This window comes from Antrostomus carolinensis, unplaced genomic scaffold, assembly GCF_000700745.2.
Source record: "Antrostomus carolinensis isolate BGI_N321 unplaced genomic scaffold, ASM70074v2 scaffold16104, whole genome shotgun sequence".
Classification (NCBI taxonomy): Eukaryota; Metazoa; Chordata; class Aves; order Caprimulgiformes; family Caprimulgidae; genus Antrostomus; species Antrostomus carolinensis.
In genome coordinates this window covers 1-18,145 of record NW_010308825.1, presented here as the reverse complement: position 1 = coordinate 18,145, position 18,145 = coordinate 1, and the positions used below count along the sequence as shown (strand labels likewise).

Sequence of the window (18,145 nt, the reverse complement as noted above, 5' to 3'; positions counted from 1 at the left end):
CTTTCTTACCAATGTTTTTCTCACTTTCTAAGCAAAGAGGAAGCCTCTCCTGTTCCCGTCGCCCTGTGTTTATCCACATTCCCACAGCCAGCGGCTGCTCCTCCAGGCACTCTCCAAGGGCAAACAACTGGATCTCACTGCAACATATTTTTGCACTTGAGACACGTCCAGCTCTGAGTGGGAGTGAGGTGGGAGCCCTAAAAGCAGAAATGATAGAGGTAGCGGATGGTGGGACACCATGAAATCTTCTGAAAGCATCGTTCCTGCAGGCTAAGACAAAAAGCAAAACACACCCTTCACCTAGTGAAAGGACGGGAAAATGCACTTTAGGAGGCACAACCTTAGGACTCTGAATAAATCCTCCCAGATGTCCCTGTTGACAAAGCAGCCCAATTTGATCAATACAGCAGCATTATTAACACTGTGCTACCTTACATGAGGATAGTCATATGTTCTTGCCTCTGCTGAGCATGGGGGAAGGGGTGCAAACTCCTACAGCAATTCACAGGGGAAATGTTTCTCTCAAAATCATTAAGATTGCACAAAGAATCTCTTTTCCATGCAAGCTGCTTTTTTGGGAGAGCTCTGCTTCATTAGTATTGATCAAGCTCAGGTGGAATCCCAGAAATAATGTGGTTTTCCCAAAAAGAAATTTTGGTTTTAATGACTTTAGAATCCCTATCTTCAGGCTTTTTTCTGCAGCCATGAAGACCCTTCCTTTTGGGAGCTGGGTACAGACACATAAATGTACGTCGTTAACAACAGAGGGTAGGACTCTATGATTAGGAAATTTTGCAAAATGATTATGAGGATTAGGGATTGAGGTAAGTGCATATAGATGATCTTTTGAGGTCCCTTCCAATCCCCAACATTCTGTGATTCTGTGATTCATATGGATTCAAGCAGAATCAATGGCAGTAAGAGGGTATATATTGCTGCCACTCCTGAGCCCCAACTAGAGTCACAGCCTTTCTGTGCTTGGCTTTTGACAATCACAGTTACAGACAATCCTGGTGAGTAACTTGGGAATTGGCAAGAAAACGGAAGGGGAAGTAAAACATTCCAAGTTAATCACCTGCTTAACCACAGCCAGCAAATCTGAGGATTTTGTAAAAACTAGGCCCTGTGCATGCCTCGTGATGAGTCTGAAGAAGGCTGGAGAGGTACCACCTCTATGCCAGGGGACTCATTGTAGAAGAAAACATAGCAGAGAAGCTAAAGGCTGAGAGATAAATACTGACAGCACGGGGGAAGGACTGACTGTAACAATAAACACAAGCCCAGCAAATGGCCTTTAAAACCGGGAGATGGACCTTCTTATGCACAGAGAGGCATGTCACCCACTGCTGGAAAGAAAAACTACCACAGAAACGCTACATCAGCACCAACCATCTTTCTCCAGTACTCAGCTGGGACAACACATCATCAAAAATGGGGAAAACTACAGACTCGCTCCTACTCCACAGAGAAGAAATCCTGCCACGAATCCTCTCTGCCACCTCTCCACTAGAAGACATTGAGCCTATCAAAGCCAAACCCTGTACCCAAGAGGTGAACTGCTGAGTTTGAGCACACCAGGCCACCTCCATGCTGTGTCTGCTCAGTGTTTCCCACCAGAGAAGTGTGGTACTGCTCCAGAGCTGCTGGCATAAATTCCTCCCAGAAAGGGGTGCTGCAAAAGTGTCTAGACAGACTAAAATTAAAAAGAACAAATTATATGACACTGCCCACTGTCTGCAAACCAAGGACAGATTCTCAGAGGGAGGAGTAAATCACTAGCGCCGTAATCATAGCTCCTGGAGTCATCTTAATTTACACTAAGCAAGGATCTGGCCCAGAAGAATATTCCCATCAAGTCTGTAGCCAAAAATTCCTCTGCTAGACCACATTCCACCAGTTAAACTGCCAGGGAAGACAATGGCAGAAAGAATTTAATTAAAATTGAGATCAAGGAGCCTTTTCAAGCTTTTCAAGCTCTGCTCCTGACTTCCTCTCTCCAACAACCAAGTGCTTGGGTGTCCCAGTTTCCCAGCCTGTAAAATGGGCATGCTATAGCTTCCCTGCTCTCGAAGGGCAATGGCTGTGAAGCATCTTATCTGTTCAAAGCCCAACCATCAAATCAAACAGACATCTGAATGCTCTAAACCTCTGGGTCTTGGATTAAAGGGTATGTATTTTTCTCTGCCGAAACAGCTCTATCATTGCTCTTGGAAAATCTGAGGTTCAGAATGGCAACTTGCAAGTTTTACTTCCAAGACTGTAGGTGTCAGATCCTCTGACTTATTGGGGTACTGCTGAGGATTTTTGCTGCTCCAGACTGCACAAATCTGCTGGCACAGTCCCTGGTACTGAAATAGAGGTAAGGCACAGAGTACTGCTTTCCCACCATTTTCTCATTCGTATTTTATTTCTGAACTTCAACTTTTGTACTGATTCAGATCTGGATGGACAGTAGATTTTCTTCATACCCCTCTGTTTTGAACTGCCCCAGAAAGTCATTAGATGGAAGAATACACCCAGGATGTAGACCAATGCAATCACACCATCAAGTTGTAAGGATGGTGCCACGTGGTGCCTGATTGTAGCAGGTCATTTCTTTGTTTTTTCTCTTTTATTTCTGTTAAAACATTTGGCTTTTTACATGCTAGCCTGCAGGATCATTAGCAACAGCACATGGTTTAGGACCTGTTCCTCTACAGTCCTTGTGTTTCACACAAAAACTCCTCACAGATACCCACAGCTTAAGGGCTTGCTGAATAAAGGAGAGAAAGATGACAGTTCCTGTGAGAAGTTTTCATAGAGGCAGAACCAAGCAAAACCCAGCAGAGTCCTGCTGCCTGCAGCCAGCTGTGCACCTCACTGCTATTTGGCGAGGCCCCACTGTTTTGTTACAACCCCGGTAGATCCTGTACGGGTCGAGCAGCTTTCCTCCTACACAGGAAGGAAAGGGAATCACCCATGTTCTGGAACACCAGGAAAATATTTCTTTTGTCATGCAAGCAGCCCAAGCTGACTCAAAGGAGCGGAGATGGTTAAAAGCAGCACAGCAGACAGAGCAGGAAGGTCCAGCACCCCGGGTGGACCTTCAACAGTGACCCACAGAGTGCCTCGCAGTCCGGAGCTCCTAACGCTCCCCTCGGCTCAGGCAGGCTCCTTTGCCTTTCACTAGTGACTTCGGGAAATCCTCCTTTAAGGCAGCGGGCCCAGGTGGCAGGGAGCCAGCCTGCTCAAGGCCACCACAGCCACCACCCCCGGTGGATGGTGGCAGAGCAGGGGACTCTCCAGAGGGATGGTGGTGGGACTCAGCAGCATTTCGTGCGGTCCTACTCCCTGCCCGCATCGGAGCAGCTCCCTTTGCTGAAGAGAAGGGCAGAGGTTGTGCTGGGTGGACACCGAAATTCAAGGTGCCTTTACCCTTTAACCATGATCCAGGTTAAACACCCACCTCACATCCATCAATCACAAAACCAGTGGTCTTCAACTAACTAACCAGCACACAGATACTGCTTCCTGAACAAAGGGCAGCAACCAACTGCAACCCTGCTCTTCCTGAGACTAATACCTCCATGGGATTTTCAACCTCACGGTCGTATGTGTGTTTTTAGGCTCTTCAAAATGCTGAGACTTCCACAACTCACTGTCAATAGCCAGCATTTAGGACCAGCTACCATCAAGGCAAGTCATCAGCACCGATTTCACCTCTTCCCGCTTACAGTCTGATGTTTCACTAAGCAAACAAACAAAAATTTGGCATCAATTTTTTTGTTTCCATTTACTCTGATGGATCATAGCCCTCACTATGAAAACATGGTTAATAAAAACAAATCAGAAAACTAAGGAAACTGATAAAAAGCTTTCATTGTGAAGAAAAGCAGGGAAAAGGGCTTAAGGAGGAAATGCTCAATTTTCTTTTGTGATGCCAGCAGAGAGAGACAGTATATAAAGAAAAACACACAGGGGCAGAAATAAATCCTTGAGATTGAATTTGGAAAAAGATAAATTAATGCATGTATGGAAGAAACAGCAACACAACATGCACACTCAATACAAAGCAAAGATCCAGTAAGGCTGAAAAGAGACCTAGAACAGATAAGACACAGAGAAGACCAATATAGCTTCGAGGACACATTCTCAGCATCTGATAGACAGGAAAATTGGAAGGAACACAGAGATGGAAAGTATGACAAAGTGAAAGGGACATGCACATTTATTACTATTTATCACATCTGTTCCACAGTCACTGTTATAATCTCCAGTCAATGAGCTGGGGTCTCATTTCAGATTTAGATAAAAATCCTTGAAAGAGTTAATACAATGAAGATGGGGAAAAGCATCATAGACTGTGAAGTTATCAACAGGGTGAACCCAAACACAGCAATGGACTTGCTCATGGAGAAGAGAGAGCATATGGGAGGGGGGGGAATTAGACTCAGGCAGGAGAGAGAACAGCCTGTTAGATACACATTTCCAAGGAAAGCAGGGCCTCACACTAGGTGGATTTCAGATGAGACTGGAAAGGAACACTGAGGAGTAATGGCACCCAGGCAGAAGAATTTAATGATCTAACAGTGCAGATTTCCAATCTGATTTGTTTCTGAACCAGACCTGCTTACATGCAGTTTACTGTTGTTGGATGCAGGCAGTGACTGAAAATGCCTTTTCATCATTTCCACCCTGCTCTTGAACCTCATTTGCCTTCAAAATTAGCCAGTAAGACCTCCTTGCTGAACACAAGGTCTTCCCTGACTTTTCTCTAACCTTGGAGGCCAAGCTGCAGTCAGAATGTGGCCTCACAGCCTCTCCATGACATGACATGACATGGATTTGCTTTTGATTCTAGTCAGCACAGGAGGAAGCCCCCACCTCCACAAACCCGGTCTCTCCTCTGAGACACATTTCCAGCCTGACACACAGTTCGCATGTAATGGATTCTCAGAATGAAACGTGTGTGTCTGGCAACCCATATGTGCATACCCAGGTACTCTTCATGACTCACATTTACATTGCAGCTTTTTGACATCATTAAAACAGAGCAAAAAGGTCTCGAAGAGAGAGAGAGACCTTTTCTTTTTTCTCGAAAAGACCTTTTCTTCACTCTGAGGGTGGTCAGACACTGTTGCCCAAGGAAGTTGTAGATGCCCCCTCCCTGGAAGTGTTTAAGGCCAGGCTGGATGAGTCTTTGAGCAACCTGGTCTAGTGGAAGGTGTCCCTGCTGATGGCAGGGGGGTTGGAAGTAGATGATCTTTAAGGTCCCTTCCAATCCTAACCATTCTATGATTCTATGATTCTATGAAGATGACTTACTTACGGAAGCAGACTTTAAGGTCAAAAAGGATCATTCTAATAATGTAGACTGACCCCTGAACAACACAGCCCATGGAATTACACAGGAGGCTTCTTTAGACAGTCATCTGCACCCACTTTCAGGTTGGTTTCCACTGCTGGAGATGAAAGCCTGAGGGTAAATCAGAATGGGATCCTTTCTTCTCCCATGCACAGAGACTGTTCAGAAGCACCTCTCTCATATCTGTCTTCATTTCACAGATGTGTATTCCTGTCCCGGGGGAAGCGATGCCCACACCAGCCATCATCATACAGTGTTAGGGAGAGCATGTTTAGAAACAATTTTTTCCCTCCCACCCCTGCATTTTCTTCATTTGAAAAACCAAAGAAAACTAACCATGTTACATCCTTTGTTTTACAGAGGGCAGCTCAGGACCTCCCACTCTTTCATGGAAAGAAAATTTCTTTCCGGTAGAGTTTCCATTATTTATTAGCTGGAGGTGGGGGGGGGAAAACGGTATTTATAGGATGCCTAAGGCCACACTCACTATAAAACTGAAATAAACCAATATACCTAGAGCACAACTTAGTGGCCTATTGTGCAACATTTTAAAAAATGTACTCTCTCATTATGGCACTTGAGAATATCTCCTCCCCCCAACACCAGTGGAAATACATTTATGAGAGCCACACAGCAGAAATATTGTTTTAATCAAATCATTAAAATGGGTCTGCTCATTTTTGCCCACATCCTGATGTTTACTCCACATCCTGACAAGACCTGGGATTTGTATAGACAGACCATTGTCCTGCAAGGTGTCAAGTGACTTTGTGGACACTGGGTCAGTGTAAATCTGCGTATCGCCACTTTGACTTTGGCAGATCGGCATCAGCTCGCATCAGCCCAGGATCTGACATCCCCAACGTGATGTGGGTACGATTCTTACCATTTACAAAGAGAAAAAACATTCAGAACTTAATGTCAAAGGTTTCCTTGACCTTTTCCACTTAAACATAAAAAAAAAGGAAAGTAGATAGAAATTCCCATCTTATACTACAGTGCAACAACATCTGACCAGAGATGCAGCTTCCTCAAACAACTGAATTACAAGGCCTTGCAGCTGGTATAGATCACACTGCACAAAGATAATCCATGTGAGAGTCCCAATGAGGAGCAATCTTCAACCTAGAGCATCCACTCAGTGTCCACATCGACAGGCACTCAAGACTTGGAAGATTAGCATTCGGTATTTTCTAAAAGTCACATGTGCTGGAGGTATTTGGGAGTAAGAAAACACCCATGTCTTGTTTCCCTTGCTATCCCTCAAATGTCTTCCTCAAAGAAATGTGACATGAATTTCTCATGTCAGAAAAAGAAAACCCAATGCAGCCACCGAAACAGTAGGTTCTGTGCACCTACTGGTAGGCTTTTCAGCACTGAGAAACTATGCTGGGAAGTCACCCATTTACCAAGTCCTTCACATCAGAAAGTAACTCTGCACTGGCATTCTTCTGTTCTCCCTCAAAGAACTGGGGCTTATTCGTATTTTAAAGGAACCACCAAATCTCAAAAAGCCCAAGACAAGCTAGGCACACTCGGTAAAGAGTATTTAACCTGGGTACCCTGAAACTCATTTGCCAGCATCCAAGAAAGATTAATAGAGAAGTCACTCTCAGAAAACAAAAAACTGTCTTGAGCCAGCAGAAAATCAGGGCTGCCTGATGAGAGAGCATGAGCTTTGCGGCCAACTCAGAAGTTCAGTGTGGTGCCATGGGACCAGGCTGTCCTGGAGGCGTGCAAACAGAGCACAGCAAGGCCCCTGCATTACCTTCTTTACCCCCCAAATCACCCCAGCTCCTGAAGCACTGATTCAAGCAAACATCTTCATACAGGGAAGCACTGGAGACACAAGATTTCAGCCTCTGTCCAGAAGGTCTCATCCTGTAATCAATGGAAGAAACAGCAAAGCTCCTCCTGACCTTAACTGTCCATTCAAACACCAAAAGACTCATTCAGGCCCTTCCATTTTCAAACATTGTATACAACAATCTTTTCAAACACAGGAGAGCTAAGGGATGTGCTGATAAGAGAAGTCTACGTTGTTTTCCTGTGATAGACAGTTGAAAACCACCCCAGGTGACATCCACATACCCTCAGATTCTCAAACCTGCAAGAAAAGCACCTTACAAGTTCTTTCACTGGGTCACATCAGCACTTATAGCAGTCTGACTCTTCTCCCAAGATATTGGAAATCTGGTCTGATCAGACAGAAACACCCCTTACTCTCACTATCTGACTGCAATCCACACATGTTTCTTAAAGCCCCAACCTCTCAGAGGTTTCTGGTAACATCAGAACCACCTTTCTCAGCATCAAAACCAAGCTCTTGGTTTCCTCGACTACGCAAGAAAGCCTATAAACATGACTTTACACTATTCCAAAAGATCAGAAACCAAAAACAAACAAAAGGAACATGCACCTTGCTAAGAACCTGATGTACAGCAACCTTCAGATGTTCACAACCATCTGAGGTGCTGGCGCAGTTTATGAGCAGCTGGGGGAGGTCTGTGACACCACCAGAGTGAACTGGGACAGCAGCATTAGATGGAGACAGAAAAGAGCTATTTTGCCCAAACTGTCTGTATTCTCAAATCAAGTCAGTCCAGTGCCCTTTGCTTCTCCCTCATTATTTTAAAATGCAGACAAATTTAAAAATAAAAGCAAGAGACACGAAAGCCCCGCCCTATCTGATCTGGTCACTCATGAGGGAGGCTTCTTTTCACCAGCACAGATTTTCCATTGAGCAGCAAACACAGCCTCTCCACTGTCCACGTGTCGGAAACAAAGCCACTTTTGGGCTGATGCTTTCCATATGAAACACCAGCTCCCATCTTTCTTCTCCCTTTCTCCTTTCCATACTTTACTAATCACATGGCAGCTGTAGAAGCTTGCCGATGAGTGGAATGTTTTCTTCAGAGCAGCATAAATTTTCTAGGCTGACAGGGGAGGCCAAAAGAAAGAAAAGAAAAAAAAACCAACAAACCCCAGACCAGGATTATTTAGCACTTTTCACCAGCTCCAAGGAGGCAGCAAGCTCTGCAGGGCTAGAACCCTTCAAACCACTGTGTCACCACAGGAAAAGAACAAAGCCCCTGAGCTGCTCACCTCGCCCTGCACCCTGGGATGTGGGGCACCTCAGACCCAGTGGCAAGCCAGAGGTGCCAAGGGAGGGGGACTGCACTGATTCCTCACCAACAAACCAGCACGGCACCTCACCAGCAGCAGCTGAGCAGAGGAGTGACCTGCAGTTGCAAGGAGACGAGGAAAATGTGTGACTGCACCGCTCTTGTGCACGTTGGGCATTAACACTCCTTGCCAGACCCTTCCCCAGAGGGAGGGAGAGCAGGCCCCCAGGTCAGAGAGCAGAAGTAACCTGACATTGCTTACAGCATCACACAGGGTCGTGGCTGCAGTTCTCAAAAGATGCGAGAGAGTTACAGGATGCAGAGTCTGGATGCCTTCTACTAGCCAAATTGCTAATAGCCAGGAAAAAATTAATCAAGTTTTAGGGATGCAAGCCCTGAAATGCAAGGCTAAAATTGACAACAAAGCCAAAGATGTTACCCAAACCAAGTCTCTCACACAAAAACAGGCCCGCAGGAAAACTTCTAGAAAGTAGAACTGATTGAAACATTTCTACCAAACATTCTCCAAAAAAATTACATTTTTGTCCAATCTAAAGTGGTTTATTGGCATATATTGGTTTTGGAGCCACCACATCATCCACTGAAATTTCACACATCCAAAATGTAAGCTGGAAGGGCAGACCTGAATCAAGCAAAGCAGTGACTCAAATCTGGGTCTCTAACATCACACCTAAGTGCTGTGATGCGGCCAATGTCCATTTTGGGTATAAAAAGCAGGTAGACAGGAACACCTCTCATCCCTTCTACTCTTCCACACACTGAACACTTCCCACTGTGGCCTTTGCTTGCTAGAATCTTTGTTTTCCATCCAGCCCTGGTGGAGAATAAAGGCAGGTGATTAAATGCAGTCCCCTACTTCACCCCCTCCAGCACAAAGCAATTCAGCACAATGCTGATTCCCCTCCTGGGCTGGAGTGAAGACAAGTCAGCAGAAATTGCAAATGTTTACAAACCCAAGAACTTTCCTTATGCTTGAAAATGAACTTTGCTCACTCAAGAGTCAGGATTAAAACCAAATGCCTAACAGCACAGTAGCCTATTAGCAGTGAAAGTGTTTTTTAAATCTAATTTACTTGTCATGTCGCCTGCATTTTTCCTTACCGCACAATCCAAACAAACAGTCATTTTCACTTTGATTTCCAGTCACTTTGCTTCAGTTGCACAGGAAGAATACTGCAGCGCAAAAGCTGCAAAGGCAGCAGGTCATCAAGATGATCCTGTTCAAAAAACATAAACCCTGCTTCCAGGGCTTTTTTAATTATATAGATGGAGATACTTCCATTGATTGCAGCTTCTGTCAGAACATGTTGGTTTACAAAGGTCCATCATGGTCAAACGTCAACCCTATGCCAGCGCCCCTTTAAAACTGACCTTGGGAGGCTGCAGGTTTAAGGGCAGGATTTGTAAATCAGGACACTAATTGGAATGTCTCAGAACAGCCTCTCACAAACCAGTGTCCTTCTCCTTCACATCCTTCCCCATCAATCACACTGTCTCCCAAGCCTGCCTGTGTCACTGCCTACTTCTCTGTCCCCTGCAGAGCAGGAGCTGTTGACCCCCACGCATGATTTAAACCCCAGCTTTGCACTCGGGTCCACGATGCTGGGAAATAACCAAGAGGACTGGGACATGTGAAACATGGTCTGTAAGCACCATGTTCAAAACCACTATGACAAATAAGCATGCCTGCTGGACCTTCAGCAAGCATTAACAGGCAGTCTGTGTGTAAATGACTCAGACTCTTTAGTGTAGGTTGTAAAGTACACCACATGCATCTTAACAGTTCTCCGAACAATAACACATGCACTGAATACACAGTTGCACTGAGTGGAAATGCTCTGGATTGGAGCGGATCCTTCATGTGTAAGAACAGGGAGAGGACAGGTACCTGCTTTAAAAGGATTAAGACCATCAGAGCAGCTTAATACAGCAGAGCTGATATATTAAACCTTTTGAACAAAAAAAAATCCTATGACTTCCTACCTGCTCTTTCCACACCCAACTCCAACACCTTTTAAAAACTCAGAGAAGGGATCAAATTAGTGCTATGCACAAGTTGTCTCGAAGACGACACAGACCTGTGGGAAGGGGGATTTAAGCTTACCTCTGGGATCCTTATTTCCATCTTTTCGGAAAGGCAACGCCGCACTCCACCACAGGCTCCCACACAGGAGCTGTCCTGCATTTTCAGCACCTGCCGCCGCAACCCCAGCAGGCATGGCAGGATTTGGGCTGGCAGCTTCAGAGGGGCTGGCTGCCCATCTCCCCGTAGCTTAGTGCAACCCTCTCCTGCCTCAGCCCCTGTGCCCGAGCACCACAAACCCATGATACGAATCCTTGCAGCAGCCCTACGAGAACGACAGAGCTGCCAACTCATCTTGTAACTGAAGAACTGAGAAGCAAAGATTTGGTGTCCTGATGAAATCCAAGATGTCTCTATCTTGGAGCATAAAGGCTGAAGCGATTTATTCCAAGAAGGGAAGTGTCACATGAACCCCGCTCTCACAGGCAGCCTAACAACCTGAACAGCCAGGCAGCCCTCCTCACGGGCCGCTGCCAGAGCAGGGATGGCAAATACAGCCTGGTGAACGCAGATACATGAGCTTTTTCTGACATACACACCTGTCTCTCTGCCAGCTCTCAAAATGCCACAATAGTGGCATTTTCCTAATGCTGCTAGAATCAAGTAACTATTGGAAATCCCAGATTTTTATTTTTGAGAATAAAAGTCAGTAAAACAAATTTTCAGTGGCTCAGAAGCAAGGAAAGTAAAAAGAACATCAAATTAAAAAATAAAAAGTCTGTGACTTTTAAGAACAATTTCAGTGTCTTGGGAACCAGGCACATTATTTTTTAACTCAAAGTGGCAATGCTGGGAAGGAGACACAGCCAAGAGAGTACCAAGCTCAGACACTTTAAAAGGTGTGTAGCACCTCTCAAGACTGAAGCCAATGTAAGAAAACTGGGACGGTCTCAAATACAACAGCATCAGGCTGGGGAATATACCTGTGAAACATCTGTACTCCAAACCTGTTCTCTACCCAGGAAAATCTGGGAGGAAGGGAGGCTCTTTCCTTGGCAGGGTTGTTTTGTTTGTTTGCTAGAAAATTAGCTGAACCTGCAGTTCAACTTAATCCAGATTCATATGGACCAAGGCAGAAGCACCCATAGTATAAAGAGGATCTGTGGGGAGAAGAAATTCAGCAATTCAGGTGGGTGAATCCCACAACTCCAGCCTGAAAGACACCACACAAATTGCACTCCCAGCTCCTGAGTGTTGCTGGGAGTTTGGAAGTGGTGGGGGCATTGTAGGTGAGTATGCGGGAGGCACTTGAGAGTCCAGGGAAACAGAAAGGAAAGTAAGAGGAACTCAGCACTATTGTTGAAAACACCTTTATTAACACTCCGGAATTCAGACGTACCATCAAAAAGGAAAACCACCACCAATTACAATGCCTGTGAATAACTTTTTAAAAGTTTTGAGCATGGTGATCAAAAGCCTACAGTTTTTCTTCCCCACTGCAGAATGTGACAAACTTGATAGGAGATGAGGTGTGCTATTACCCCATCGCTTAATGTACTTAACACCAATGCTGCTCAGCCAGCGAGCAAAATCCTTTGTTTTATAAGAACAACTGCAATCAAGGTTGTTCATATGCAGCTACGGAGTCAACCAGAAGCAGATTCCTTCTCATTTCCCTATAACATGTTTCCCAGTGCAGAATGGGGAAGCAAAACACTGGATGTTTCTCAGTGGAGAGTCATTTGACCGGGCCTCAAAAAATACGACAATATCCAGAAGATACCATTCGCCTCCACTCTGGAGAGCGTAAGTGTGAAATTACTGCGAGGAACTGAAGACTTTCTGCCATTTCCACATGGGAATATCACATTGCAAACTAGCTATATATCATGATTTTTATGTAGCCTACTTTAATCTGTGCATTGTCTATTCAGTAGGACATACAGAAATGTGTGGGTGTGGGGGAGGGGAGGCTAAAGCATCCCAAACAAATAAAAGAAAATATTTTCTAGCTGAGTACCCACATTATGATTGTGCATTGCTTAAAGGTTATTTACCTCATTTCAAAATCACTTGACACAAGTCACACACATAGTCATAATCAGCTACTTAAGACCTGTAATGTGGATTGTGGGGCTTTACACTTTCATAATAACAAGAAATAATCACTTACAACAACAGATTTTGTAATTAAGGAATCATGAAACAATAGAGACAACAGTTTCAATTTTGTCTTTCCTCTCTTTCTCCGTCTCTCTCCATAAGGTGACAGGAGCATGCTTTCAGCACATGGAGCAAGCAGAGAGCCTGCAGGTATAAGTGGACCAGCCACTCAGAGTCTGAAATACACTGCATTACACATGTGGCTGTTCTTGGAAGTCAACCATTTCTGCAAGTTATTCTCAAGAGGCATGATGCACTATAAGCACTTAAGAAATGTGTTACACTGTGACTGGCAGCAAGATGAAATAGCAATATTAAAAGAGATGGTTTAGTTTATGTAGTGGCCAACTATGCCATTAAACTAGAACAATGGAGATGATGGGGAGGCAGGAATGTTCTCCAGTGTGATTTATTCCTTTCCAGTATCAGGGGAAATTTTTCCTATATGCCTGAAAATGACCCTGTCTGCCAAACAGAAGTCAGCATTAGTTCTGCTAGATTAGTCACCTCAAGATACTCTGCTCTCACACAGCACGGAGATCTCAAAGCCCTTTGCCAGAACAGAGGTCAAAACTCAGCCTCCCAGCCCCACAAAGACCATGCCTTAGAATCGTTGTTGCCAGTCACTTCAGAAAGGGGGAATCTGAGACTTGAAGACTTGATTAAAAATATGCAAAGAAAGCTCAACAACAGAGTCAGGAGCGAAACAAAGGCTTCCTTGATCCTGTGCTTTACAGGAAACGTACATCTCCCTTGGAAGGATCATTGTTTGTTGTAGCTGAGAGCAACCGGGTCAGCCAAGGCAAGAGGAAATGTTATCGGGCAATGGCTATCAGGCAAACGATACAATGCTATTTCCACTTCTGCCAGACAATGAGACCCGTTCTGCCTGATGACACATGTGGCATAGGCTGGCTCTTTTAGAATGAGACAGGCTTTGGCACCCAAGTCCTGCTGATTTCATACACATCAGCTACACACACAGTGACCCTGTGCATCTGCCTGTTCTTTGTGTTCCTGTGCTCTGACATTACAGAACTGCCATGCTAGAGGCTGCCCTATGGCCCACAGAGAATACAAAGAGAGCCCCAAAATGTGTACTGATCAGACCCCTTCTCCACACAAGGATGGTGAGTCCAGAGTCCTCCAAGGGGCCTATGGAGAAGGACAATAGGGGTGGTTTGAAATGTTACCCTACGAAGAGATGTATCTGACTACAAAAGATGCTTTCTGCACACTGATCTTTTAATAATCCCCCAAATGACATTGTGAAGGCCCAGCAGGAAGAACAGACTGAAGCCCCGTGTCCAGCCCTTCCCAATTCTCAGCCCTGCTCTCCCTCTATTTGCAGCCTGGCACATTGAGAGTGAGACCACGTGCAGCTGCACAGGCTATGCTCTTCACAGTCACCTCCCTCAAGAACAGCCTCCTTCCCACTTCCTTCCTCTGCAGAGTAATGAGGCGCTCTTCAGCCTCGTGCCGTCTCTCCCAGCAGCCTGGTTCCAATCTTGGGGATGCCACATCAGAGAGCTACCCCCAAGCAAGAGCATATGTGGCCAGAGGTCCTCCCGCTGCACTGTAGCAGCCACGTAGGTGCTGAAATCGTCCCAGGCCCTGGTCCTGAACTGCAGAGTCAGCTCGCAGGGACAGACAGCAACCAGGACAGTTCAGTCAGAGCCAGGATGAAGCACCAGGCAGAAACACACAGACACTGACACCAGCCAGCTGACTACAGCAAACGCCTCATTTTCCAATGCACAGAGCCCACCTCTTCCTTTAACCTCTCTCAGTGCTGTGGGCAGCCCAACGCTGCTGGAAGAGCTAAACAAAGACTAAACAAAGTTCTCTCTCTCCTGATGAAGTTGTGCTATGAATTACTCATTAGATCTTGACCTCCCCACTCCAGGAAAAAAACCCTCCTGACCTCAGAAGTGTTTCGCCTGAAGGAGTACACCCAAAGCTGACACAGTGAAGCTAAGCTTTTGCTGCCTAAAACCCAAGTCCTCCCTTCCCAACATGTGTTTTAAAATAACATGAAACACCTAATGGTTCAGTTCCAGCTTCCACTTCAGCTATTTCCACTTTTACCATGTAAACTATGTCCACAGCAGAGTGTGTGTGTGTGTGTGGTTGGGAGCTGTTTGTATTTTTTCCTCCTAAAAAAGAAACCTACACAAGAGATGACAATCTCTTCCTACACAAAATCTGTTTGTTTTGTACATATTGCCGGGCTGCTCTCATTCAACCCTAATGCTAGTTGTCAAAAGCACAGATACCAAACTTGCTCACATTTCTCTTGCAGTGGGAAGGAAAACGGGAGAGAAGATCAGCTGACTGCCTGCAAGTGTTTAGCAACCTGCCTGTGCTGTCACAGTGCCCTTCCCGAGTGATGGGTGTTTCACAATCAGAAACATGAGCCACTGCCCCAGCTGTGTAGCCCTCAGCCAGCAGCTACAAAAGTGTGGCCCAGACTCAGGAGAAAAGGAAGACAGGAGTGTGTCAACACTCCCACCCTAAGGCGTGCTCCGATTTTCAGTGGGGCAAGTACATCTTTTATGGTGTCACAGTAGACACCCTTTCTAGGAGCAGCAACTGGCACAGACTAACCTCTCCACATCAAGCTCTAGTAGCTGCTAATCACAAAACAACCGGAGTTCACAGCGTGGTAAGGAAGCCTGCTCTTGACCCACACAACTACTTCCCCCTTTTAAGAGACTCTGAAGTAATGTCCCCGGGCACTGCTTTGCTGCTGGGAGAAGCTCGGCTCTGGAGCCTCTGCGGAGCCCCGGTATGGCACCAGAGCTCTTCATGGGAAGTGTTTTCACTCAAAATTACAGCTGCTGCTTCCCAATCCCGATGCTTCCTGCAGGGATCAGTCACTGCCCTATCAGTTCTCTTCCCTGGGGTCTCGACTGCAGCCTGACATTTTTAAGGAATACCTTTAGAAAGACACACAAACACACATAAGCATCTGTTGTCTCAGAGTTGCTACGGTTTGCCTAAAATAAATAAATCCTCAAGACGTGGCTACATTTGCAAGTGATTCAGAAGAATAAAATCGGGGTCTCTGTGTCAGTGGGTCTGCCAAGCCTGCGCGACAGCATGCTCTGCACAGCCAGCTTCAGCTGCTACCACCACTGACACATCAGGTTTGCTCCCCGTTGTTTGCAAGGAGAGTCCAGGCAGCAACAGGGGAATAAAAACAAGCTGTAAATACAGGATGTATTATGAAACATCAGGCATTGGTTGAAGGGTTTGAAAGGAAATAGGGAAAATGTAATAAATTATTTTCAACTTCTCAATTTTAAAACATATGTGGAGAATCGGTGGGGTTTAAGCAAGAGAGTGTGAGTTTAAATTTCGCAATAGAAACAGTGGGCTTGGGCAAGTACATTGTACTGTATAAAACAAACTGCTGCTCTTCCACGCATAAAAGAAGGCAGCAGGAGACAAGAATATCACACACAGTACTGCCTAAAGCATGCTGGCTATGTCAACAGATTATCTTGCTTTGGACTGTCTGGACTGTTACTAATATGCAACTGAACATGCAACCGATCCAACAACGATGCCATGAAATTAATTTTTTAAATGAAATTATATTAACATCTTCAGTTTAATTATCATGTTAAAAATATAAAAGAAAAGCAGATGTGACCATCATGGATGTGCGAGCTGAATATTAATAACAAAAAGCATCCCCTCCCCCTCGGAGGATAAAGCAAAGTTGGATCGGTCATTTTGCAGATTAAACCCTGAATATGTTCACACTGTAGCTGTCAATAAACGTCTCGTCTGCGTGCACATATGCACACAAAGTTGAAGCCCAAACAATTTTATTAGGATAAACCTTTAAAGATCCAGCCCCAGTCCAGTAGGATGACAATGCTACAGCCCAAGAGCTCCTGGGAAGCCCCACCATCTGCATTTCTTCCTACACACACTTCTCGGGGAAAAATTAAATGAACATCCCAAACTGTCACTCACTGGAGACCTAACGCAGGCTACCCTCACGCCAGCCAAGACAGAGGTGAACGCCGGCAAGATGAAATCCAGTGGCTTGTTATTCTCACACTGATAGTGCCACGGTCCGTGCGCTGCATTGGCACCACATGTCATCCCAGCCACACTCCACTATTCCTACCCAGCAGAGCCTTTTTTTTTTTTTTTTCTTTTAAAGAGACACTAGTTTCCAGAATTTCGCCTGGCGTATCACCTCTGCCATAAAACCACATCAAGGAAGAGGACTGCCTCACAACGTCCTGCCATAATGAGGAATCCTGTCTTTCTTTTTCCCTCAGTATCCCAGCTGATAACTATTTATAGATCTATGCATTTGGGCTCATAGTTCATTACTCTTTTCTCTGTAAGCTACTCTTTTCCTTGGTGTTATATATTCATGCCACCAGTCATCATTTTAATGCATTTGTAATACTTGATTTCCATCTTTAAAGTATCCCAATTCTGTCTGCATATTAACCCTACAGTGCCTGAAAACACATTGGTTTACTGGAACCAGCCTAAGGCATCATTGTTTTAAGATAGAGAAGTGTGTGTTTCTCCCCACCTTCTTAAAAAAAAAAAAAAAAAGAAAAAAGAAGAAAGAAAGAAAAATAAAAGAATGAAAAATAAGTCACCTCCCTAGTTACAGAATTTAGCCTAAGAGCTTTTGCTAGTGCTTCCACACACCTGCCCTCCCCCAATCTCTGATTTAAGCTATGGTTTTTATTGACATATACTAATTACCTGAAAATAAGAATGATCTATTCCATTTCCACCAGCTGCCAGTTGTCAGCGCTGGCTGGAAGTGATCAGCCTTGTTTAAAAGAACAAAACAAAACAAAACAAAATCTAAGATCAAAAATAAAATAAAAATAGTCGTCATCGTCAAAACAAAAACCTAGAGAATGCCACCGGATCTCAGGTGCTGCCGGGCGTGCTCGGAAAGGACTGAAGGCAGACAGATCTGAATGGACTGCTCAGTTTGTCATGGCAAAAAATACAGAGATTTAAAGGTCTACCCACGCGGAGGAAAAAAAAAAAAAAAAAAGAACCACAAAAAAACCCCCAACCCTGAATTAAAGCACAAAAATAAAATAAAGTCAGAAATGCAGCCCCAATGCATCGACTGTCTGTGCTTAAGAGATTTACAGGAGTAATTTAAATGATTCACCTGCTGCCAGTTTTCCTCCAAGGATGGCAAAGCTGAGAAGTAGCCGGTGTCGTGGACAAGCTGGAGTTCCTGGAATATACTATAACTAGCCAAGACATCCATGCTGCTGCTGAGCAAGACCCTTTCTTTCTGCTTTTGTGTGTGTTTGTTTGCTCGGGTGGGGGGTTGTTTTTGATCATAAAAAAAAAGAAGGAGGAAAAATCAACCAATGATAGATCCAGCGTCCCTGCGGCTTTGTTTTGTTTCAGTCACACTTTAAAAAAAAACAGCGAGCGAGAGAATCAGCGCAGAGGGAC

The 18,145-nt window shown here is 44.9% G+C and overlaps 1 protein-coding gene across 1 annotated transcript in view; it reads right to left on the bottom strand.

The window, feature by feature from the left end:
• Positions 1 to 18,017, bottom strand: part of KLF7 (KLF transcription factor 7) — a 63,548-nt gene extending 45,531 nt beyond the window's left edge. The window contains exon 1 of the mRNA XM_010165909.2: positions 17,850 to 18,017. Coding sequence (XP_010164211.1) covers positions 17,850 to 17,951 — 102 coding nt within the window. The 5' untranslated portion in view covers positions 17,952 to 18,017. The remainder of the gene's footprint in view (positions 1 to 17,849) is intronic.
• Between the last annotated feature and the right edge of the window lie 128 nt (positions 18,018 to 18,145).